Raw genomic sequence first — 25384 nt, 5'->3', positions numbered from 1 at the left:
ATGTTTCCACTAGTTTTTGCATGTGCTAATTTGTGTGAAGTTTTATTTTTTAGTGGAGAGTTCTAAGGAACTTTATCACATATATAGATTTCTGTAAGTTCCACCATAAGCAGGAAGCAGAATTGTGGCAACACAAAGAAGCATCCTTGTGCAGCCCTCTACAGTCACACTCTCCCCACAACCCTGACCCATGGCGACCACTGACTCCATCACTCTGATTTTGTCATTTCAAGAGCGCTGTTAAAATGAAATGATACGGTATAGCCTTTGAGACAGGCTTTATTTCATGCAGCAAATTGCCCTTAAGTTCCATCCACTTTGTTGGGCATATAAATAGTTTTACTTTTAGTTACGGAGTAGTGTTCTTTGATAATGAATGTAACATGGTTTATCTGTTCAGTGTTGATGGACTTTGGGTTGTTTCTAGTATTTCACTGTTATGAATAAAGATACTAATGAATCCAGTTTCGTGTGGACGTAAGTTTTCATTTCTCTGGGATAAGTACCTATGTTAAGTTTGTGTTTGTAAGAAACAGCCAACCTTTCCCAAGGAGCCATACTAATTTACATTGCTACCAGCAGTGTACGGATGCCTCAGTTGTGTCTTTTCTAGTACTTGGCACGGTCATATCAGATCCTGGAAATCCCATCTGGTGCGTGTAGCATATAATGGTGGTCTTATGTTTCCCCAACAGCACGTGATGCTTAGCACCTCTACATAGGCTGAGAACCATATCAGGGAAAGTTGTTACTTTAGCTTTCAACCATCAAACATCATTTTAAAAACCCAAAGGGAAACAGCCTATTACATCTGATGATATATTTACCTTTTCCTCTTTTTATTTGATATTTGTATTCTATTTTTAAAATGTACTTATTGTTTAATATACATCCAAGTTAGTTAGCATATGTTGCAACAATGATTTCAGGAGTAGATTCCTTAATGCCCCTTACCAACTTAGACCACCCCACCTCCCACAGCCCCTCCAGCATCCCTCTGTTTGTTCTCTATATTTAAGTGTCTTTTATGTTTCATCCCCTCCCTGTTTTTATATTATTTTTACTTCCCTTATATTCATGTTTTGAATCTTAAATTCCTCATCTGAGTGAAGTCATATGATACTTGTCTTTGTCTAATTTTGCTTAGCATAATACACTCCACTTCATCCATGTAATTGTAAATGGCAAGACTTCATTCTTTTTGATTGCTAAGTAATACTCCATTGTATATATATACCACATCTTTATCTGTTCATCCATCAGTGGACATTTGGTCTCTTTCCAAACTTTGGCTATTGTCGATTGTGCTGCTGTCAACATTGGGGTGCATGTTCCCTTTTGAAATAGCACACCTATATCCCTCAGATAAACACCTAATAGTGCAATTGCTGGGTTATAGGGTAGTTCTATTTTATATTTTTTGAGGAACCTCCATACTGTTTTCCAGAGTGGCTGCACCAGTTTGCATTCCCACCAGCAGTGCAAAAGAGGGCCTCTTTTCCGCATCCTCGTCAACATCTGTTGTTGCCTGCGTTGTTAATGTTAGACATTCTGACAGGTGTGAGGTGGTATCTCATTGTGGTTTTGATTTATATTTCTCTGTTGATGAGTGATGTTGAGCATTTTTTCATGTGTCTGTGAGCCTCCTGGATGTCTTCTTTGGAGAAGTGTCTATTCATGTCTTTTGCCCACTGGATTATTTGTTCTTCACTGGTGTTGAGTTTGATAAGTTCTTTATAGATTTTGGATACTAACCTTTTATCTGATATGTCATTTGCAAATATCTTCTCCTATTCTGTCAGTTGCCTTTTAGTTTTGCTGATTGTTTCCTTCTCTGTGCATAAGCTTTTTTTTGATGAGGTCCCAATAGTTAATTTTTGCTTTTGTTTCCCTTGCCTCTGGAGATGTGTTGAGTAAGAAGTTGCTGCGGCTGAGGTAAAGAGGTTTTTTCCCGCTTTCTCCTCTAGGATTTTGATGGTTTCCTGTCTTACATTTAGGTCTCTCATCCATTTTGAGTTTATTGTTGTATATGGTGTAGTAAAGTGGTCCAGTTTCACTTTTTGGCATGTTGCTGTCCAGTTTTCCCAGCACCATTTGTTGAAGAGACTGTCTTTATTCCATTGGATATTCATTCCTGCTTGGTCAAAAATTAGTTGGCCACATGTTCTCTTTTCTTCATTCTTGATGTTTCATGTTTCCTTCTGTCATTTCCTTTCTGTTAAAACTTCCTTTATCAATTCTTGAGCAGGTCTGCTGGCAACAAATTGTTAGTTTTCTTAGCAAAAGGGCTCTTGTTCTCTCTCTTTTTTTTCTGGTTCTCTCTTCTTTGGTCAGTAATTTCTCTTGATATAATAAGGATATGCAATCCAGTTTACAAATCCTACTTGTGGCAAAAAAAAAAAAAATGCCATGTAGTGTTATGGTAAAATTCATACCAACTTAGTGTTGGGTAATTCATTTCTTTAAAAAAATTTTTTTAATGTTCATTTTGAGAGAAAGTGTGGGTGCATGTGCATGAGTTGGGAAGGGGGCAGAGAGAGAGGGAGAGAAAATCCCAAGCAGGCTCCACACTGTCATTGCAGAATGTGGGGCTTAAACTCATGAACTGTGAGATCCTGACCTGAGGCTAAATCAAGAGTCAGATGCTTAAGTGACTGAGTCACCCAGGTGCCCCTAAAAATACAGGTTTTGAGCATTTACACTGTGCCAGGCACCATTGTAGTCACTGGGGGCACATCAATGAACAAAATGAACAAAACAGGCAAAGTCATGGCCTTTATGACACATGTGGTGTCATGAATGTGACTGAGTAAAATAAATATATGATAGAAATGTCAGTTCTGCTAAGAGCTACGAAGAAACTTTAAGCCTAGTACATAGGTTGTAATGAAGGAGCTATTTTAGTAAGGGTTTTCAAGGAAGGCTGTTCTGAGCACATGTAATTTGAACCAAGACCTAAGTGTACTGAGGATAACCAACCAGCATATTTGTAAGCCAGGAACACTCCAGATCTAAGTGTTTCTAAGTGTTTTTTCTGGGCTTCCTGCCTCAGAATTCTCTGAGAAACTTGAAAAAGATACAAATCCTTGAGTCACACCCCAGACCTCCTAAACCAGAACTTCTAGTATTGGGGCCCAGGACCCTGAGTTTAAAAAATGATCTTTGTGAACTATACTTAAATTTTAACATCTCTGCCCTAAATCCTGGATTAGTGTTCCCGTCACCATCTCCACACTGTAATAGGATGGATTCTGGGCAGACAGTTTACGGTAAGAAAATCAGACACAAATGCTCTAGCAACCAAACCCTTAGAACCCTTCCACTTCTTATCCTTTTGTGAATCTACCCATCCTGCAAGGTCAGATCAGCTCATTCCTGAAACTGATCAGGCAGGGTCCAAGAATGGGCCACCGAGGCTGCCCTGAGCTCTCTGGACCAGATACTGAACTCCCTTTTCAGAGCTTAATATCCCAGGTGAATAGGGCTGCCCACTTGATCCCTGGAGGGAATATAATACTCTTACTATTAAGAAATTATACAAACAATAAAGTTCTAAATGTATAGAAATTAGAAAACATATATAAGCAAATGAAGAAATTTGAAATCACCCATAACTGTACCTGAGTCTAGCACTATTAACAGTATCTTCTCCCAAATTTTCAAACATACATACTTATGTCTTTTATTAAAGAAAAATGAGGTCACTTTTTATACTTACTATGTTTTGAACACCATTAAATACTCTAAAACTTTTCTAAAATTGACATCTTTTTATAATACTAAAATACCATAGAATCATGATACAAAGATGTATTGACAATGGAAAACTGCAAAAATTGGCAATGTGAAAATTTTTTTTAAATGATCATACCTGTTTAGTGACTCAAGAATGAATTTTTTATTTTTTTTCCAAGATTTTATTTTTTTAAGTAATTTCTACACCCAACATGGGGCTCACACTCACAACCCAGAGATCAAGAGTCATGGCACGTTTCATGGACTGAGCCAGCCAGGCACCCCAAGAATATGAAAACTTCTGACATTCACTACCCATAAGTACAAACCCTGAAGTAATCCAAACTAAATATTTATTTAACCAATCACAAATATTTATGATTTGTTCCTACAATGGGGTTTATAATATTTATACTATTCAGTAGATGTGTTTTTTCTTGAGAATATTAGAAAAGTTCTATTTCATTATACAGACAATTGTAGTATATTCTTTTCCCTCTTTTTTTAAGCTTATTTATTTTGAGAGAAAACAAGCAGAGGAGGGGCAGCGAGAGAGAGAGACAAAATCCCAAGCTGGCTCTGCATGGTCAGCGCAGAGTCTGATGTGGTCCTCTGTCTTATGAACCCATCTCATGAAGAGTGACATCATGACCTGAGCTGAAATCAAGAGCCAGAGGCTTAACCGACTGAGCCACCGAGAGTTCCCTGTAATATATATTTTTAAAATTGTATATACTGTTTCTCTGAGTGGATATTCCACAATTTACCAAAGTATTCGTGTATTATTGTACATTTAGGTTTTTTCTTCTAACTTACAAAATTCAACGTGGTTAATATTAAGAAAAATTTTTTACCAAGTAAGCTACTGCAATTAGAATTTCTTATAGAGAATCAAATTTTTTAATTTTTTTAAATGTTTTTTATTTATTTCTAGGAGAGAGAGAGACAGCGTGAGCAGGGGAGGGTCAGAGAGAGAGGGAGTCACAGACTCTGAATCAGGCTCCAGGCTCTGAGCTGGCAGTCAGCACAGAGCCCGACGCCGGCTCGACCACCACGAACCGCGAGATCACGACCTAAGCGAAAGTCGGACGCTTAACCGACTAAGCCACCCAGGCGCCCCAAAGAGAATCAAATTTTTAAATAGATTCAGGTTGCCTTCTAAAAAGGGAGTAGCTACTTAACATCCTCTATGATTAAACCTCCCACTCCTAAATACAATTTTAAAGTGTGCTTTTTTTTTTTTTAACTTGGGAAATGTGCAATGTATGATCATTACAACATCTCGTAATTTCATATTCTCCCAGTGCCCCACGGTCACCTTCATCTATCTTTGTAAGGAAACATACACGTTTGAACCTTCACTTCATCGCTTCCCCATAGAGGTAAGGTAGCGAAGTAGTCACTGCCAGCGGGACATTAGCATTTCTTTAGGAAGCTCTGCCCTATTGACTTCGTCTCTTCAATATCTGTCTTCCTTAAAAACAACCGCTCTCTCCCCACCCCCAAGACGTCAAATGACCACTGCTTTGGTCAACTCTGTGACCGCCGCCTTTCCAGTGACGTCTCAGCTTCTACAAACTTTTTTCCCCGCCATCAGTTAGGGTCTGAGCCAGTCTCAGCCGTACGGACACCTGCCTTCCTCTAAGATGGCCGCACCCATGCTGCTCCAGTCCGACGGCGGCGCTAGGCCGTTCACAAGGGTGCCGCCATCTTTTTCCCCTGACCGATAAATGTGCCTGGTGGCCTTAGATAAACACCGGCCTTTGAAGTCTCGCCCGGTTAGCACCGCTTTGTTGGTCATCCCTCATAAGGAGAAGGTAAAAACACTGAAGTGGCCAGTAACGATTTTGGCCTCCTCTCATAGCCGCTCTTGCCCCTTCCGTCAGAAACTCCGGGATGGGCGTGGCCACTTACGTCATAGAGCGGAGCCCGCCGTCCGAGCTCCGAAATCCCGCAGAGCTCTCAGGTCCTCGCGGGATTCACTGGCTCAGGGGGATCCGGGTCCCCAGGTATCTCCAGGAAGGGCTTCCGAACAGGAAGTAGCTTCGGACGTGGGCGGCCTTTCGTCTCTACCAGGGGCGTTTGGAGAGGTTCGGGTTCAGGTGAGTCGGGTTCTGGGCTTGGCTCGCGGCCTGTGGCGTCCGTGAAACGGGATCGTGTGTGAAGGACCGCAGTCGAGATTTTGTTTGGTTTCAGTCATTGAGGAATCTGGGGTAGCGATGGGGCCTGTGGGAGTCGGTGATAAGGAGACTGAGGAAATCATCGACCGAGAGGCCGACTGTGTTGGGGTTCGAGGTCCACGTGTGTCACTCTGCTTGTGGAACTCGGTGCTGAGAAGTGGGGTGGAAAGTTTTTTTCCGTGCGCGCTTTAGAGAAGCCTGGGTTGGTTCAGTATGGCCTTTAACGGAGGACACACTCTTAGAGAATCCTGGTGGGCGCTGTCAGTGTTTGAGGAGGTCCAGGGTCCCCGAGAGTCGGAAGGTTCAGGCTCAAACCCTGAATACCCCAAATAGACCAGAAGCCTACATTTCCCCAGCTAATTCAAACCCAGTTCACTCCTTCAAGGTCTTCACGAACTTTAGTAAAAACTTTGTCTCCCTACATCACCACTCTTTTCACTGTTCCCTCAAAATTCAGTGTGTACGGAGTGAGCTGGTGATACATTTAAGTTTACTATACTTTTGGAGATTTAAAAAACATGTTTATTTTTTAAAGCGCGCGCATGTAAGCGGAGGAGGGGTGGAGGGAGGGGGACGGGATCTAAAGCAGGCTCTGCGCCCACAGCAGTGAGCCCAGTGCCTGCTGGAACGCAAACCTTGAGATCATGACCTGAGTAGAAGTCAGGCACTCAACGGACTGAGCCACTCAGGCGCCCCTGGAGATTTCTTTTTAGGGTCATTCTAATTAAAAGCATCTCCCTTACCTTATATTCTGTTCTCTAGTAAGAGCTTCCCCCCTCCCCCCCACATATTTGGGATAATCTGTATATCTGTATAATGACAACTGATTGTATCATGTAATTTATCATCCTCCACATATCTGCATAGGAGATATTTATACATTTTTAATCATTGAAGTAGTGTCAACAGAGGTTGGTGAGCCAGTGACATGTCTGAATGAAACATAATCATTAATACAAGTAATAACATAAAATATTCTAAAGTATTCCATAATAATTTTAGTAGTAGTTTTATTGAGGTTTAATTTACATACCATAAAATTCACCAAGTCTGAGTATGTACATGTCAGCGATTTTAACTGTTTCTAGAGTTGTGCAGCCATGAGTACAATCCAATTTTTTTATTTTATGAATATAATTTATTATCAAATTGGTTACATGCAACACCCAGCGCTCATCCTAACAAGTGCCCTCCTCACTGCCCATCACCCCTTTTCCCCTCTCCCGCACCCCCGCCATCAGCCCTCAGTTTGTTCTCTGTATTTAAGAATCTCTTATGGTTTGGCTCCCTCCCTCTCTGTTTGTAACTGTTTTTTTCCCCTTCCTTTCCCCATGCTTCTGTTAAGTTTCTCAGGATCCACATATGAGTGAAAACATATGATATCTGTCCTTCTCTAACTGACTTAGTTCACTCAGCCTAATACCTTCCAGTTTCCATTCATGTTGCTGCAAATGGCATGATTTCATTCTTTCTTGTTGCCAAGTAGTGTTCTAAGCACAATCCAATTTAAAGCAATCCAATTTTAAAGCGTTTTCGTTACTCGGAAAAATTTTCTTGGTTTTCTTTCCACTCCTTCTCCACTCCCACCCCCAGCCATGCACAACCACTGATCATCTTCTTGGGTCTATTACTTTGCAATTTCTAGACATTTCATATAAACAGAAGCATAAAGTATGTATAGTCTTTTGTTGCTGCCTTTTTTGACTGGCATTAAATTTTGGTCTATATTCTAATTTTCACTAGGTTTTCCCCTTTCTCCCAGGTGATTTATTGAGGCAAAACTGACTTATAGTAAGTTCCAGATAATTAAGTCATATTGATTGGGGGGCACCTGAGTGGTCAGTCATTTAAGCACATGACTCTTGATTTTGGCTCACATCATGACCTCATGGTTTGTGTGTTCGAGCCCACATGGAGCTCTGTACTGAGAGTGTGGTGTCTGCTTGGGATTCTCTCTCTGCCCCTTTCTTGGTTTCTCTCTCTGTCTCTCTCTCAAAATAAATAAATAAACTTTAAAAACCCATATTGATTGGTAAATTTGATATATATATTCATGAAAGTGTCACTACCATGAAGATCATAAACACACCCCTCACCACCAAATTTTCTTTGTTCCCCTTCTTAATCTATCCCTCTCATACTTCCCCATCTCTCCCCAAACCACCACGCATCTATTTTTCATTACTATTCTCGCCAAGCCACCACTCATCTATTTTTTATTACTATAGGCTAGTTTATATATTTTTAAGTTTTATATAAATGGACTTATACAGGATGTACTTGTTTTTTTTTTAATTTTTTAGTGTTTATTAAATTTTTTTTTGTTTTTAATTTTTTTTTAATTTTTTTTTAACGTTTTATTTATTTCTAGGAGAGAGAGAGAGAGACAGCGTGAGCAGGGGAGGGTCAGAGAGAGAGGGAGCCACAGACCGAAACAGGCTCCAGGCTCTGAGCTGGCAGTCAGCACAGAGCCCGACGCGGGGCTCGAACCCACGAACCGCGAGATCATGACCTAAGCGAAAGTCGGACGCTTAACCGACTAAGCCACCCAGGCGCCCCTTGTTTTTAATTTTTGAGAGTGGGAGCAGGAGAGAGGCAGAGAGAGAGGGAGACACAGAATCTGAAGGAGGCTCCAGGCTCTGAGCTGTCAGAGCAAAGTCCCATGTGGGGCTTGAACCCACAAACTGTGAGGTCATAACCTGAGCCGAAATTGGATGCTGAACTGACTGAGCTACCCAGGTGCCCCTGGGCATACTTGCTTTTTAAAAGCACAATGTCCAGGGGCGCCTGAGTGGCTTAGTCGGTTAAGCGTCCGACTTTCGCTTAGGTCATGATCTCGCGGTTCTTGGGTTCTTGCCCCGCTTCGGGCTCTGTGTTGACTGCCAGCTCAGAGCCTGGAGCCTGTTTCAGTCTGTGACTCCCTCTCTCTCTCTGACCCTCCCCTGCTCAAGCTGTCTCTCTCTCTCTCCTAGAAATAAATAAAAACATGTAAAAATTTAAAAAAAAATAAAAAATAAAAAAAATAACAGCACAATGTCCAGATCTTTGAACCTTCCATATATCCTAAATGGATGTGCCTGATAATCTGCCTCCGTGGCATCGTGTTCTTATGCTTTTGCTTTCCCACCTCCTCTTTAATAGCCATGCCACATCTGCTCTACAGAGGAAAGGCATTCCTTTCACACATTTAGATCCCCCTACTTTATTGCTTTACAGTGTGAAAGCGTCAGGGGCACCAGATAAAGGCACAGTTGGAAATATTGGGGTCCTTTAAGGTAAGTGCATAACAGCAGTAATAACACCTGCTCTCTGAGGGAATGTATAGTCAAAGTCAATTTGCTCTTCACCCCACAGGTCTTGGGTCCCCAAGAACAAGAGAGATCAAGAGAAGGAATGAGGGAAGAAAGAGGAAATTCTTGCACTTGGATATCATTGCTTCTGGGGACAACTTCAAGCAGACACCAAGATTTCTGACTCTAAAAACCTTGTCGTAGATGCAGGAGACACAAAAGTCATAGAACCCATGTTACTGCTTCCTGAGCATAGAAGAAAATGATCAAGGCCCAGGTGATTTTCGTTTGTTACGTCTTTTCTGTGTTTTCTGGCAGATTTGTAGTGGCCTGGAAAAAAAATCAGTTCAACTAAAAGAAGTATAAATTGGGATATTTGGATTCTAGGGAGAAATTAACTTAGACCCTAAATTCAAAACTAGGGCAAAATGAGATCAGGAATGGATTACTCTTGGGGTCATCCTGAAAGACTAACATCAGAACTCTGTGGGTTATGTTAGCCGTCACTTGGCCTCTGGCATTTCTAACAGACATCACAGCCAGACAGACATGAAAAGCTATGTGATGTCCACTGACTCTGTGGGGAAGGCAGACCAGTTTCTTGGGGAATTTAATAATTTATGTCACTTTAGGTCTTAGGAAATTTCTTTGGTTGATGTTTTTGGAGGGGATCATTGGGGTATATCCTCAACTCACAGCCTTATGGTAAGTGGAAAAGCAGATTTCCTATAGCTGTTTCTTACTTGGCCTCCTCTGGGAATATGCCAAGCAGAGCTCAGTGGATACGGTTCTTCAGGGCACCATAGCCTGTTTACCCAGGGACCCAATTTCATAGCAGTCTGGTTTTATTCAGAAATAAAACAACTGAAATGGCCAAGGAAAGTGAAAAGATTGCATGACTTTCAAATGGTCCTCCATTTGAATAGGTAGCTGAAGTAGAGTTTGACTGGAGATTTGGCAGTAGTAAGCGGAAAGCGTTTTTCTCTATTAAGGGTTTGGATTGGGGCTCTTGGGTGGCTCAGTTAGTTAAGCATCTGACTTTGGCTCAGGTCATGATCTCGCACTTCCTGAGTTTGAGCCTCACATCGGGATTTCTGCTGTCAGCACACAGCCCGCTTCAGATCCTCTGTCTCCCTCTCTCTGTCTGCCCCTCCCCCACATGCACTTTCTCTTTTTTTCCTCTCTCAAAAATAAATATTAAAAATAAAAAGGTTTGGGGCACCTGGGTGGCTCAGTCGGTTAAGCATCTGACTTCAGCTAAGGTCATAATCTCACAGTTTGTGAGTTCAAGCCTCATGTCAGGCTCTGTGCTAACAGCTCAGAGCCTGGAGCCTGCTTCAGATTCCATGTCTCCTCTTCTCTCTCTACCCCTCCCCCACTCACTCTGTCTTTCTTTCTCTCAAAAATAAATAAACATTAAAAAGATTTTTTTAAAAAAGGTTTGGTTGTTGACATTCATGGGGTTTGATTTAAAACTTGCAGAAAGTATAGAAAAAGGGGTGCCTGGGTGGCACAGTCAGTTGAGCGTCTGACTTCAGCTCAGATCATGATCTCATAGTTCATGGGTCTGAACTCTGCCTTGGGCTCTGTGCTGACACCTTGGAGCTTATTGCCTGCTTCAGATTCTGTGTCTTCCTCTCTCTCTGCCCCTCCCCATTCATGCTCTGTCTCTCAAAAATAAATAAAAACATTAAGAAAAGAAAAAAAAGAAAGTGAAAAAAAAACCCTTCAGAAGAAAGTTTGGTATCTTGAAAAGAAAGTGTAGTATCTTATGTTTAGGTTACCTCTCTTTTTTTTTTCTTTTAACCTTTTTCTTTTATGTACACAGGTGACTCATGATAAAAGAGTTCCTTTTAATCCCCTGGTGTAACATTAGCAAACACCTGATAGTGCACACTTTCTCTGTGTACATGTGTGTGTGTTTACAAGTACATGTGTACATATCACATACCTAATATGCATTTATCACGACATTCTACATGAATGGAACAATACTCCAAACAACACAGGTAAGTATAAAGCGGCTTCCTTTTAGCTGAATGACCACAGGCCCAGTACCAGTTGAGCAGGAAAGATGACTGCATGTGACTGAAGCTCAGTACCTGTACAGCCATACGATCACGAGTTCATGGTCATACTCAAAACACAAACTAGGGCACTTGGGTGGCTCAGTCAGTTAAGCCTCCGACTCTTGGTGTCGGCTCAGGTCGTGATCTCATGGTCATGAGATTGAGCCCCACGTTGGGCTCTGCACTGAGGGCGCAGCCTGCTTGGGATTCTTGCTCTCGCTCTCTCTCTCTGCCCCTCCCCCGCACATGTACATGTGCACTCTCCATAAATAAACGTTTAAAAAAACCCAAAACTGGGGCTCCAGGGTGGCTTAGTCGGTTAAGCATCCAACTTTCACTTGGGTCATGATCTCGCAGTTCGTGGGTTCGAGCCCCGCGTCGGGCTCTGTGCTGACTGCCAGCTCAGAGCCTGGAGCCTGTTTCAGTCTGTGACTCCCTCTCTCTGACCCTCCCCTGCTCACGCTGTCTCTCTCTCTCTCCTAGAAATAAAAAAAAAATAAAATTAAATTAAAAATAAAAAAACCAAAACTTCGGATTTTGATGGAAATGAAATATTTGATTTTTGAAATGATAAATAGTATACTCACACATATGTTTTGAAGTTCACTCTGAATTTAATAGATTCAGGGTGAAATCATGCAGCCTTCACTGATAGTAGCTCAGTACACCTTGCTACTAATACTTGTATGTGAACCGCCTCTGCTGGGTGAACCATAGTTATCGTCAACGTACTCGCTTCACGCTGTTTTTAGGGTGTTGGCATTTTTTACCCGCTGGTGCCTCCAAGCCAGCTTTTGTGTTGATTACCTGACAGCAGTGAACTCCAGATGTTGCAGGAGTAACAATGAAATCATTCACCTATTGATGAATATTTACATATTTTTGTTCTTACAAACCATGAGAATGAATGGCCTTGTTAATGGCTTTTTGTGAAATTATATCAGTGTTTGTTGCAGGATGGCTACAGAGAAATCAGTTATGGGGTGTGGTCATTTCACATTTTAATGTACACTTCCCATTGCTGTCCAGTTGACTGTTCCAGCTCATGGTCAGTGTAGCCTCATGGTTAACAGTGTTCTGGAGCCAATTGCTAGCTGTGTGACTGCACAGGTCAGGTACTCATCACACGCATGGGTTTTCTCATGTCGAATGGGGTTAATGACAATGCACCTACTGTATAAGGTAGGATCTAAAATGAGTTAATTTAGGGGTGTCTGGATGGCTTAGTTGGTTGAACATCTGACATTGCTCAGGTCATGATCTCCCAGTTCTTGGGTTTGAGCCCCGCGTTGGGCTCTGTGCTGACAGCTCAGTGCCTGGAGCCTGCTTCGGATTCTGTGTCTCCCTCCCTCTCTGCCCTTTCCCTGCTTGTACCCTGTCTCTCTCAAAAATAAACATTGGGGCGCCTGGGTGGCTCAGTCAGTTAAGTTTCCGACTTCGGCTCAGGTCATGATCTCATGGTTAGTGGGTTTGAGCCCCTTGTCGGGCTCTGTGCTGACAGCTAGCTCAGCCTGGAGCCTGCTTCAGATTCTGTATCTCCCTCTCTCTCTGACCCTCCCCTGCTCACGCTGCCTGTCTCTCTCCCTCAGAAATAAATAAAACATTTAAAAATTTTAAAAATGAATAAATAAACATTTAAAAAGTTAAAAAAAATTTATCTTACTGATGTATAGTTTATCTTGTGGTAAGTTGATCCTTTTATATGTTGCAAATATTTTTCTAGAATCTTCTTGTCTTTTAGCTTTTGTTCTTAATATCTTCTTCCATGCAGAAGTTGTATTTTGTATTCAAATTAAAATTTGTTAGTGTTTTTCTTCATGGCTTTTTACTTCTGCTGTAAACATTCCACATTTTTTCTGTTTTTTCATAAGTTCTTTTTTTTAAAGTTTATGTCCCATATTCATTAACTATTGGTGCTGTGAAGTAAAAACATATAATCTCTGCCCCTGCTTCCTGTTAATATTTAGCCCTTTACCCTGGCTCGTGACAAAAGAGTTCTTCTGAAACCTGTATAATGTCCTGGGTGATAGGAATGTCTGTCACAGAGCTTTTAAATCCCTTGGAATTTTCTGAGTGATAGGACCATCTTTTGTTCTAATAAGGTAACTCTTGGTGTGGGCTCCTGTATGTCCCCTGTGGGGGCTGGTCACTAGAAAGACCAAGCCATGATTAAAAGCATAGACCTTGTAGCCCAACCCACCATCCTCCAGAGTGGGGAGAGGTACTGGATAATGAATTAGTAAACAATTATTAGATCATGCCCATGCAGTGAGGTCTCCATAAAAATCCCCAAAATACAGGGTTCGCAGAGCCTCTGGATTAGTAGACACCTCTACATTCTGGGAGGGTTGGCATACCCCAGCACCACAGGGACAGAAGCTTGTGGGTGTGGGACCTTCTAGACCTTTCACTGGGTACCTCTTCATCTGGCTGTTCATTTGTATTCTTTTAAAAAAAATTTTAAGTAAACTTTATGCCACATGTGGGGCTCAAACTCATGACCCCAAGATCAAGAGTTGCACAACTGAGCCAGCCAGGCTCTCCTCATTTGTATCTTGTATAATGTCCTTTATAATATAATAAACCAGTAAATGTAAGTAAATGTTTCTCTGAGCTCTGTGAGCTGTTTTAGCAAAAGATTGAATCTATGGAGAAGTTGTGGGAACCTCTGATTCTTAGCCAGTTTGGACAGTGTGTTACCTGGAGACCCCCTACTTGCTATTGGCATCTAAAGCAGGGGGCAGTCTTGTGGGACTAAGCCCTTATCCTGTGGGGTCTCTGCTGACTCCAGGTGGTTGGTGCCAGAATATCGTGGTGTGGGAAAGCCACACATCTGGTCACAGAGGTGTTCTGTGTGAGCGCGTAAAGGAAAACAGAAGTGAGTTTTTCTGTGCTGCCTGACAAATTACTCCAACTCTTAGCAACTTCAAACAGCACATATTTTTTAATCTCATATTTTCTGTGGTCAGTAATTTTAGCATGATTTAGCTAGACTGTGTTGTTTTTACTCAAAATACTTTTGACACCATATGAGGTTTTTTTCCCTCCTGATGCCAAATATGTGATCGCTTCCAACACCACTTCTCCGGTTCTTGACACTGAGTACCTGTGGTTAGCAACTGGTTACACAAATTTAAGATTGCAGACCTGCAAGAATGCCCCCACTTCAGATGCCAATCACAAGTCTTTGTCTCCTGCACTGACTGATGGGCTCTAATTTTTTTTAATGTGTTTGTTTTTTTGAGACAGAGAGAGACCAGAGTGTGAGTGGGGGAAGGGCAGAGAGAGAGGGAGACACAGAATCCAAAGCAGGCTCCAGGCTCTGAGCTGTCATTGGGGAACCTGATGTGGGATTTGAACTCACGAACTGCAAGATCATGACCTGAATGTGTGATGCTGAGCGAAATAAGTCAGGCAGAGAAGGACAGCTACCATACGTTTGCACGTATAGGAGGATTAGGAGGAACTTAACGGAGGACCATGGGGGAGAAGAAGGGGAAAAATAGTGGGGGAGAGAGAGGGAGGCAAACCACGAGAGACTCTTGAATGCTGAGAACAAATTGAGGACTGATGGGGGTGGGGAAGGGGGGTGTTGGGCATGGAGGAGGGCTCTTGTGGGGATGAGCACTGTTATATGGAAACCAACCTGACAAACTATTAAAAAAAAAGATCATGACCTGAATGAAGTTGGATGCTTAACTGACTGAGCCACCCAGGTGCTCCTAAATCATGGTTTCCATGGTTCCTTTCTCACGACAGAGTGTGGGGGATTGCAACCCTTCCAGGACCTCGATGTGCTCACCAACTTGGAAGCTTGCTGAACCTGTAGTTTTGGGGGTTTTGTGAAGATTTCATTATGTGGGCATGATGGATTGAATTATTGGCTATTGGTGATTAAACTCCATCTCCAACCTTTCTCCCCTCTGTGGAGGTTGGGAGGTGGGGCCAAAAGTTCCAACCCTGTAATCATTGGTTTGTTTTTTTGGCATCCGACCTCCATCCTGCAGCATTGTGATGGCCTAGGCTACCAGTCATCTCATTAGCACACAAAAAACACTTAACATTGGAGATTGTAGGCATTTTCAGAGTTTTGTGTACTTGGAACCAGGGCCAAAAGCCAAATATTTTTTGTCATGTCACTGCTGGGTACTTTGTTTCACACTCTCTCCTGAGCCTGTAATCGAGGTAAGCCAGGGTGGTGTCTCATCTGGAGGCTCAGGTGGGGAAGGATGCACTTGTAAACTCACTGGGTTGTTGGCAGGATTCATTTCCAGAAGGGTGATCAAATGAGATCCTCAGTTCCTACCTGTCTGCTCATATAAGATTCTTACTTTTTAGTTCCTTGCCACATGGGTCTCCCCAGCATGCCCATGTTGTTACATAAAAGTCATCAAAGGACAGGTTCTGTTAGCAAGATGGAAGTCACATGCATAATTGTATGAGGTGACCTCTCAACCCGTGGAATTACCTGTGTGATTGGAGTGTCTTTGTTATTCATCTTGGGCCACGGGGACCACTCTTTCTAGTTTATGTCAATGAAGTGACTCATGTAGGCCCTACATTGTTTGTGCTAATGAGGTACCTCAAGGTGGGACTGTCCATGCCAGAAAGACCAACCATATGATTTATGGCTTTGAGCCAGGTGACCTCCAGAAGGGGAAGGAACCTGGAGATTGAGTTCAGTGATGTAGTCTGTGTTTCAGTAAATCATGCATAAATCATGAAGCCTCAGTGAAAACTTTGGGCACTGAGGTATAGGTGAGCTTCCTTGGTTGGCAGTAGTGTTAAATACTGTCATTGTGACTAGGAGTAGACAGTGCTGTCCACACTTCACAAGGAGAGTCCTTTGTTGCAATATCAAATGGCCTCCATGCCTGGCCATTTGGGCACAAAAAGTCAAGACTTTCAAAAGATTATTACGTGGGCACCTGGGTGGCTCCATTGGTTGAACGTCCGATTTCAGCTCAGGTCATGATCTTGCAGTCCGTGGGTTCAAGCCCCGTGTCGGGCTCTGTGCTGACAGGTCAGAGCATGGAGCCTGCTTTGGATTCTGTGTCTCCTCTCTGTACCTCCCCTGCTCAGACTCTCTCTCTTTCTCTCAAAAAACCATTTTTTTAAAGTTAAAAAAAAAAGAACTATTACATTCTTTTCTGAATTTGGTTGTTTCTGCTGTAGGTGATCTGGCTTTTGTCTCTGGATGCTTTTATAGTTTCCCTTTGCATTTGGCGTATCATAGTCTTAGTCTAATGTGTTGAGGAAGATAGACTTCCTGCTTGGAGTTTATTGGGAGTCCTGAATCTGAGGTTTGGAGTATTTAATTAGTTGGGAGTTTTTCAGCTTTTAGGCTTTGGATGCTGCTTCTTCATTACTCCCTTTTATTTTTGAGAAACTATAAGATCAGGTATACATCAGATCTTTTGACACTGTGTGTTTATTAATATCATCCTTATGTTTTCCTTCTCTTCTATGCTGCATTTTTGGTGATTTCTTCAGTTACATTCCAGCTTACTACAGTGTATCTGATATGCTGTTTTTCTGTCCACTGATAGATGTATGCGTATGTATATTTGTCTATTGGAAGTTTCTCTTCTCCCCCCATATTTTCCTAATCAACTTTAATGGTCTTTTTTGTAATAGCTATACCTCATATGGTTTCTCTTATTCTTTTACATTTACTAAAAACACTATGTTGTAAACTCTGGATGTGGAATCTAGTCATGGTTGATGCTCATATTGGCTGTGAAATTTTCTTGTAAAGTAAAAATATTTTATTTGTCCTGGTGTTATTTGCCTATTTTTAGTATTTGAAAATGGTGCTTATGTAGTTGACTAATCTTTGACAAAGCAGGAAAGAATATCTAGTGGGGCGGGGGGAAGCCTCTTCAACAACTGGTGTTGGAGAAACTGGACAGCTTCATGCAGAAGAATGAAACTGGACCCTCTCTTATACACAAAAATAAACTCAAAATGGAAAAAAGATCTAGATGTGAGACGGGAAGCCATCAAAATCCTAGAAGAGAACACAGGCAGCAACCTCTTTGACCTTGACTATAGCAACTTCTTACTAGACACATCTCCAGAGGCAAGGGGAATAAAAGCAAAAATGAACTATTGGGACCTCATCAAGATAAAAAGCTTCTGCACAGCAAAGGAAACAACCAACAGAACTAAAATGCAGCCTATGGAATGGGAGAAGATATTTGCAAGTGACATATCTGATAAAGGTTAGTATCCAAAGCCTATAAAGAACTTATCAAACTCAGCAGCCAAAAAACAAATAATCCAGTTAAGAAACGAGAAGAAGACCTGAATAGACACTTTTCCAAAGAGGGCATCCAGATGGCTAACAGACACATGCAAAGCTGCTCAACATCACTCATCAGCAGGGATATACAAATCAAAACCATGATGAGATACCACCTCACACCTGTCAGAATGAATGGCTAAAATAACAACACAAGAAACAACAGGTGTTGGCAAGGATGCAGAGAAAGGGGAACCCTCTTACACTGTTGATGTGAATGCAAACTGGCACAGCAACTCTAGAAAACAGTATGGATATTACTTAAAAAGTTAAAAATAGAACTACTGTATGACCCAGCAATTGCACTACTAGGTATTTATCCGAAGGATACAGAAATAAGGTTTTGAAGGGGTACCTGCACCCCAATGTTTATGGGAGCATTATCAACAATAGCCAAAGTATGGAAAGAAAGTATGTCCATCAATGATGAATGGATAGAGAAGTGGTGTATATATATGCAATGGAATATTAGTCGGCAGTCAAAAAGAATGAAATCTTATCATTTGCAACCACATGGATGGAGCTAGAGTATATCGTACTAAGCAAAATAATCAGAAAAAGGCCATATGATTTTACTCACATGTGGAATTTGAGAAACAAAACAGGTTAACATATGGGAAGGCGGGGAGAAAAGAGCAAGAAACAAACCAAAAGAGACTCTTAATTTTTTTTAATGTTTATTTTTGAGAGAGAGAGAGACAGTGCGAGCAGGAGAGGGGCAGAGATAGAGAATCTGAAGCAGGTTCCAGGCTCTCAGCTTTCAGCATACAGCCCGTTAAACTTACGGACCACAGGATCATGACCTGAGCCCGAAGTCAGACATTCAACTGACTCTGCCACCCAGGCAGCCCAAACCATAAGAGACTTTTAAGAATAGAGAACAAATTGAGAGTTAATGGAGGGAGGTTGGGAGGTGGGCTAGATGGGTGATGGATATTAAGGAGGGCACTTGTTATGATAAACACTAGGTATTATAAGTAAGTGATGTACCACTGAATTCTTTTTAAGTTTTTTTGCTTATTTTGATACATAGAGAGCAAGCAGGGGAGGGGCAGAGAGAAAGGAGAGAGAGAATTCCAAGCAGGCTCCATGCTATCAGCACAAAGCCCAGTATGGGCTCAAACTCCTGAACCATGAGATCATGACCTGAGCCAAAATCAAGAGTTGGATGCTCAACCAGCTGAGCCACCCAGGCGCCCTATGATGAACCACTGAATTCTATTTTTAAAACCAGTATTGCACTGTATGTTAAGTAACTAGAATTGAAATAAAAATTTGAAGGAAAAATAAATGAAAAAAAACAATGGTGCTGAAATATATAAAAAGATAGCATTTTACTTCTACTAAAATGCATTTAAGAAAAGTAAATATGGGTGACTGGGTTCCTCAGTTGGTTAAGCCTCTGCCTTTAGCTCAGGTCATGATCTCACGGTTCCTGAGTTCGAGTCCCACATCAGGTGAACTTGAGCTATGCATCAGGCTTTGGGTGAGCTTGAGTCTTGCTTGAGCCCAGCATTGGGCTTTGGGTAGACATGAGCCCTGCTTCAGGTGAGCCCCGCTTCTCCCTCTCTCCCTCTACCTATCTCTTCCTCTACCTATCTCTCCCTCTCTCTCTCTATCTGTCCCTTGCTCACTTGCACCATCTCTCTCTCAAAAAAGAACAACATATATAGATGAGGCTGTGTTGATTACAGCTTCCCTCATGCTTCCATATTAATAAAAGTAATTCACATTATATTAAACAGGACCATGTTGTTACAGGGATCGCTGACACTAGAGGACGTGCACGTGGACTTCTCCCGGGAGGAGTGGCAGCTCCTGGCCCCCGCCCAGAAGGACCTGTACCGGGATGTGATGTTGGAGAACTACAGGAACCTGGTGTCAGTGGGTGAGGACAGCTTCCCTGTGTCACTTAGAAGAGCCTGGGCACTGGCATTTCCTCTATCACTCAGTGATAGCTTTGCCATCACTGTGGTCTTGAGAAGAGTCCAATGTTTGGTCCCCTATCTCGACCCCAAACAAAGCAGTATAGTCTTTTCTATCCTGAAAGAGAATCTTTGCATGTGAGAAATTGTTTTGTGTCTAGAGTGTAATATTTTCCCATCTCAACCTACTGTACCCCAGGTCATTAAGCATCTAAGTCTTCTGTCGTTTCTCATGAACAGGGTGTCAAGCTACGAAACCAGATGCAGTCTCCAAGTTGGAACACAGAGATGAAGCATGGATGACAGAGGATGAAATCCAAGATAGAACCCGTGCAGGTAAGTGAGTGAGAACCAGCAAGGGGAATGGCTGAGGAGATTCTATTCTAGTCATGAAGACAAGGTGTCACAGCTGTGAGGGTGTCTAAGGATATCTAAACAGGTCTTCCTCATACTCCATCCCCAGTTGATAACTCTTTTTCTTTGTGGGTGTTTAGCGTTAAATATGCTCCTTTTCTCTCCTTCGATCTGCCATTTATTTTATCTTACATTTTTATAAATTTCTTTTAAACTGGGATCACGTGGGGGCACCTGGGTGGCTCAGTTGGTTAAGCATCCGACTTCGGCTCAGGTCATGATCTCATGGTTCATGGGTTCAAGCCCCACATCAGGCTCTCTGCCGACAGCTCAGAGCCTGGAGCCTGCTTCAGATTCTGTGTCTCCCTCTCTCTGTCCCTCCCCTGCTCACACTCTGTCTCTCTCTGTCTCTCAAAAATAAATAAACGTTGAAAAAATTAAAAAATATAAACTGGGATCATATGATCGATAATAAAGAGCCATCCCCACTATGTCATCTTTAAAACACTTGTATTCCATACTGTTCTCATAAGAGAATTTGTTATTCTCTTTTTACCTAGGAATTGGGAAGGATGACAGTCATATGCAAGAGCACTCTCAAAACCACAGATTTCTGAAGAGCATGCAACAGTACAGGGAAGAGAATGCATTTAGAAATGCTGTTCACCTGAGCAAAATACATTTTGCCTTGACACAAAATCATGTGTTTGACTTATGTAGAAAAGCTTTGAAATCAAGTTTAGTTAACCAGAAGAAAAGATATGAAATAAAGAAGGCCATTGAGTTTAATAGAGATGAGAAATCTTTTCTACATGGTAATCATGAACGTTTGTATGCTGGAATTGAATTCCCTGAATGTGCGAAACATATCAGCACTAAATTCCAAGTCTTTAAGCATCAGAGGACTCCTAACATAGAGAACTCCCAAGCATGCATCGAAGATGAGAAAACCTGCATCAGGAAGTCCCAGCTTCTTAATCATGAGGGTGGCCATAGAGGAGAGAAGCCCCATGGGTGTGATCCGTGTGGGAAATCCTTCTCCAGAAATGTCATGTTCACTAAACATGAGAAAACTCCTGCACAAGGCAAAGTCTGTATAATGAATGACTACAGGGCAGGCACTAGTGTGAAGAGCAGTCTCCCTGTGCCTCAGCAAACCCATACAGCAGAGAAATCTTACATGTGCGGTGAGTGTGGAAAAGGTTTCACCATGAAACGTTATCTGATTGCACATCAGCGAACTCATAGTGGAGAGAAACCTTATGTCTGTGATGAATGCGGAAAAGGCTTCACCGTGAAGAGCAATCTCATTGTGCATCAGCGAACTCACACTGGGGAGAAACCCTATATATGCACTGAATGTGGCAAAGGCTTCACCATGAAGCGCTATCTTGTTGTACATCAGCGTACTCATACCGGAGAGAAACCCTATATATGCAGTGAATGTGGGAAAGGCTTCACCGTGAAGAGTAATCTCATTGTGCATCAGCGATCTCATACTGGGGAAAAATCTTACATGTGCACTGAATGTGGAAAAGGCTTCACCACAAAGCGCACCCTTATTATCCATCAGCGAACTCACACAGGAGAGAAATCTTACTTATGTAATGAATGTGGAAAAGGCTTCACCACAAAGCGCACCCTCATTATCCATCAGCGAACTCATACAGGTGAGAAACCCTATGAATGCAGGGAGTGTGGTAAATCCTTCAGCCAGAAGATCTGCCTCATACAACATGAGAGATGTCATACAGGAAAGACTCCCTTTGTGTGTACTGAGTGTGGCAAATCCTATTCTCACAAATACGGTCTCATTACCCATCAGAGAATTCACACGGGGGAGAAACCCTATGAGTGCAGTGAATGTGGGAAAGCCTTCACCACAAAGTCAGTACTCAATGTCCATCAAAGAACTCACACAGGAGAACGACCCTATGCATGCAGTGATTGTGAGAAAGCCTTCTCCCACTTGTCAAATCTTGTGAAACATAAGAAAATGCACACAAGGGGAATGGGTAGATTCAGTCAAGTTGGAAATTCCTTTAACACAGAGTCACAGCTCGTTATTTACAAGTGAACTCCTGTAAAACAAAAGCCCTTTGAATGGGATTGTGGAAATGCCTTCTGTGGCAACCAAGACTTCGTTAAACATCAGTGTTTCCAGTAGATTGGAAGGTAATTGTGGTCCTGCCTGTTTTCATGTGTGCCCTGGGGAGATTAAAGAACTGGTCCAGGAGGTGGTAAACCTGGTGAATACTGTGAATGTGGTGCCTTCTGTGATCCTTACCTCATATTTTCTGTCAATGAAAACATGCTGGAAAAACTCATACATTCAGTGTGGAGATACCTTGAGCAAAACTTCCTAGCTTCGTTATGTTCTGAGAAGTAGATACTGAGACAAATTCTGTGACTGCAGAGACTAGGAAGGCCTTCAGTGGGAAGGTAGACTTTGTTATTAGGGATCACAATAGATCATCAGGGAGCTTATTGTTCGTAGAAATACGATTGAAAAAAATATATGATGACCATAACCATGGGAAAGCCTTTACCCAGAAAGAAGACCTCAGTGAGTGTCAGATCCACACTGGAGAAAAACTTTTGGAGGACAATATATACATATGAAAGGATGTCAGTGATACATCCTGCCTCTTTTTGTCAGGAAATCATATAGAAATTAAAACTCTCTGAATATGCTAAATGTAGAACACCTTTAGTCGGATATCAGAGAACTTGTGAAGGAATGAAGTCCTGTGAAAATCGTAAATATTTGAATGCCTTTAAAAATTTTTTTTTAATATTTTAAAATGATTATTTATTATTGAGAGAGAGACAGAACATGAGTGGGGAAGGGGCAGAGGGAGGGAGCCACAGAATCTGAAGCAGGCTCCAAGTTCTGAGCTGTCAGCACGGAACCGGACACGGGGCCTGAACTCACAGACGGTGAGATCATGACCTGAGCTGAAGTCAGATGCTTAACTGATGAAGCCACCCATGTGCCCCCCCAATTTTTTTAATGTTTATTTTGAGAGAGTACCAGTGGGGGAGGGACCAGAATGGGGGGAGGGGAGTGGATCCAAAGTCAGCTCTGTGCTGACAGCAGAGACTCTGCCTGATGCGGGGCTCAAACTCACAAACCGTGGGATTCTGACCTGAGCCGAAGTTGAACGCTCAACTGACTGAGCCACTCAGGTGCCCCTATTTGAGTGCTTTTAAATATTACAAGTCTGACCTCATTGTATAGATCAGATAATTCACCTGATGTGCATTTTCAGATAATACTTTGGGAACCCTTTTCTAGTTGCCTTGTTAGTAATTCCTAGTTTTAAGGTAATTCCTAGTTTTAAAAATTAGTCTGCTTTCCTCATCACTGATTAATATTTATTGTTCTATGGAGTGTTCTAGGACTACCCTGTATTATATGATTTATAAATTTAGTATATTGAATTCTTTTAGAAGGAAACTTTAAATTTATAAGATAGCAGATGTTTGTACTTATTTAAGTTTATAAGTATGACCAGATATTTTATAAAACCACCTTCTAAGTTTAGAAAAAAAATTTTTTTAATGTTTGTTTACTTTTGAGAGAGAGACAGAGCATAAGCCAGGGAGGGGCAGAGAGAGGAGACACAGAATCCGTAGTAGGTTCCAGACTCTGAGCTGTCCACATAGAGCCTGACATGGGGCTCGAACTCACCAATCTTGAGATCATGACCTGAGCCAAAGTTGGATGCTCAGTCAACTGAACCACCCAGGCGCCCCCCCCCCAAGTTATTTTGAAAATGTGTAATTTGAAATCATATTATCTTAAAAGAAATTCCAAGATAGTCCAGAGATTTCCCTAGTATCTTTTACAATGTCTCCCAGTATGTAAACCGCATTTTATTATTGAATCCAGGAAAATGACATTGGTAGTATACAGTTAACTAAACCATTAACCTTATTTGGATTTCATTAGATTTTCATGGTTTTTGTCTTGTTTTATTTTTTTAGGTTGTAATTCTAAGAAGCTTTTTTATATGTATAGAGCCATGTAAATCACTACCACAACCAGGATGTAAAAGTATAATCAACACAGATTCTCTTACACCGTTTTATGTCCATATCCAAACCTACCTCCTGCAACCACTTACATTTCCCATCAGTATAATCATGTAATTCTATGAATCCTATAAAAATCATTTTTATAACTGGATTTTATATATTTTATAGATATGTTGTATTTATAGAATTTTATAATTTTGATAAAAGTACAATATTGACCATATGCAAATTTATATTTTTTTATTAATAGGGAGCATGTAAGGTTTTGATGTTTTTGTCATTCAAAAATTGCTCTGAAGACTTATTTGAGTTGCTGGATGGTTTTTTTATTTTGAGTAATACACATAAACAAATGTGTCATTACTGATACATTTTATTAGTAATACACGATCAGTTTGTTTATCCCTTTACTCTTTTTAATTTTTTAAATTAAAAATTATTTGAGAGAGAATGCAAGTGAGTGAGGGGCAGAAAGGAGAGAGATGGAGAGAGAGAGAAGTGGGGCTCACTGGATGCACAGCATGAGTTCACCCAAAGTGGGTCTTGTGCTCACCTGATGTGTGGCTCAAACTCACCTGATACAGGGCTCAAACTCATGAACCATGAGATCATGACCTGAGCCAAAATCCAGTGCTTAACTGAGCAACTCAGGTACCCCTATCCCTTCACTCCAGATTTCCTGGTTTCAACTGTTATAAAGATGGTATGAAATCTGCATACAGGGCTCTGTGTGAACGTAAATTTTCATTTCTCTTACAATAAATATTCAAGTGTATGATTGTTGGGATGTATGGTAAGTTATGTTTAGACTTTTAAGAAAGTAGTCTCTTGCGCTGTGTTTGTGCTCTTTTACATTCTCACCAGCAGTGTATGAAATATTGCTCCACATCTTCTCCAGCACTGGGTATTTAGTACACTTGGCCCTTGAATAATGTAGGGATTAGGGACACTGACCCCCACGCAGTTGAAAATCTACATGTAACAATAGCCTACTGTTGACCAGAAGCGTTACCAATAACATAAATAGTTGCTTAATGCACATTTTGTATATTATATGCTGTATTTTTTTAAAGTAAGCTATGGAAAAGAAAAGAAAATCAGACTTCTGGGGAAGAAAGACAAATATCATATGATTTCACTCATATGTGGAAATAAAGAAACAAATGAATAAAGAAAAAAAGACCAAAAACCCAGACTCTTTTTTTTTTTTTTTTTTACAAATAGTTTGTTGTCAGGTTGGTTTCCATATAACACCCAGTGCTCATCCCCACACGTGCCCCCCTCCATGCCCATCTCTCCCCTCCCCCCCACCCATCAGTCCTTAGTTCTCAGCATTCAAGAGCCTCTTGTGGTTTGCCTCTCTCCCTTTCCCCCACCATTTCCCCCCTTCTTCTCCCCCATGGTCCTCCGTTAAGTTCCTCCTAATCCTCCTATACGTGCAAACATATGATATTTGTCCTTCTCTGCCTGACTTATTTCGGTCAGC

The 25384-nt window shown here is 41.5% G+C and overlaps 1 protein-coding gene across 1 annotated transcript in view; it reads left to right on the top strand.

The window, feature by feature from the left end:
* The first annotated feature begins 5704 nt into the window (after positions 1-5704).
* The window catches only part of ZNF615 (zinc finger protein 615), a 35988-nt gene continuing 16308 nt past the window's right edge, over positions 5705-25384 (top strand). Inside the window, 6 exon segments of the mRNA XM_039220156.1 lie at positions 5705-5837; positions 9270-9482; positions 19340-19466; positions 19744-19839; positions 20418-21864; positions 21866-22222. Of these exon segments, the coding sequence (XP_039076087.1) occupies positions 9468-9482; positions 19340-19466; positions 19744-19839; positions 20418-21864; positions 21866-22222 (2042 nt within the window). The 5' untranslated portion in view covers positions 5705-5837; positions 9270-9467.

The sequence above is a fragment of the Hyaena hyaena genome, unplaced genomic scaffold, assembly GCF_003009895.1.
Source record: "Hyaena hyaena isolate Hyena2069 unplaced genomic scaffold, ASM300989v1 scaffold_871, whole genome shotgun sequence".
Lineage (NCBI taxonomy): Eukaryota > Metazoa > Chordata > Mammalia > Carnivora > Hyaenidae > Hyaena > Hyaena hyaena.
This window is presented reverse-complemented; position numbering and strand designations above follow the sequence as displayed.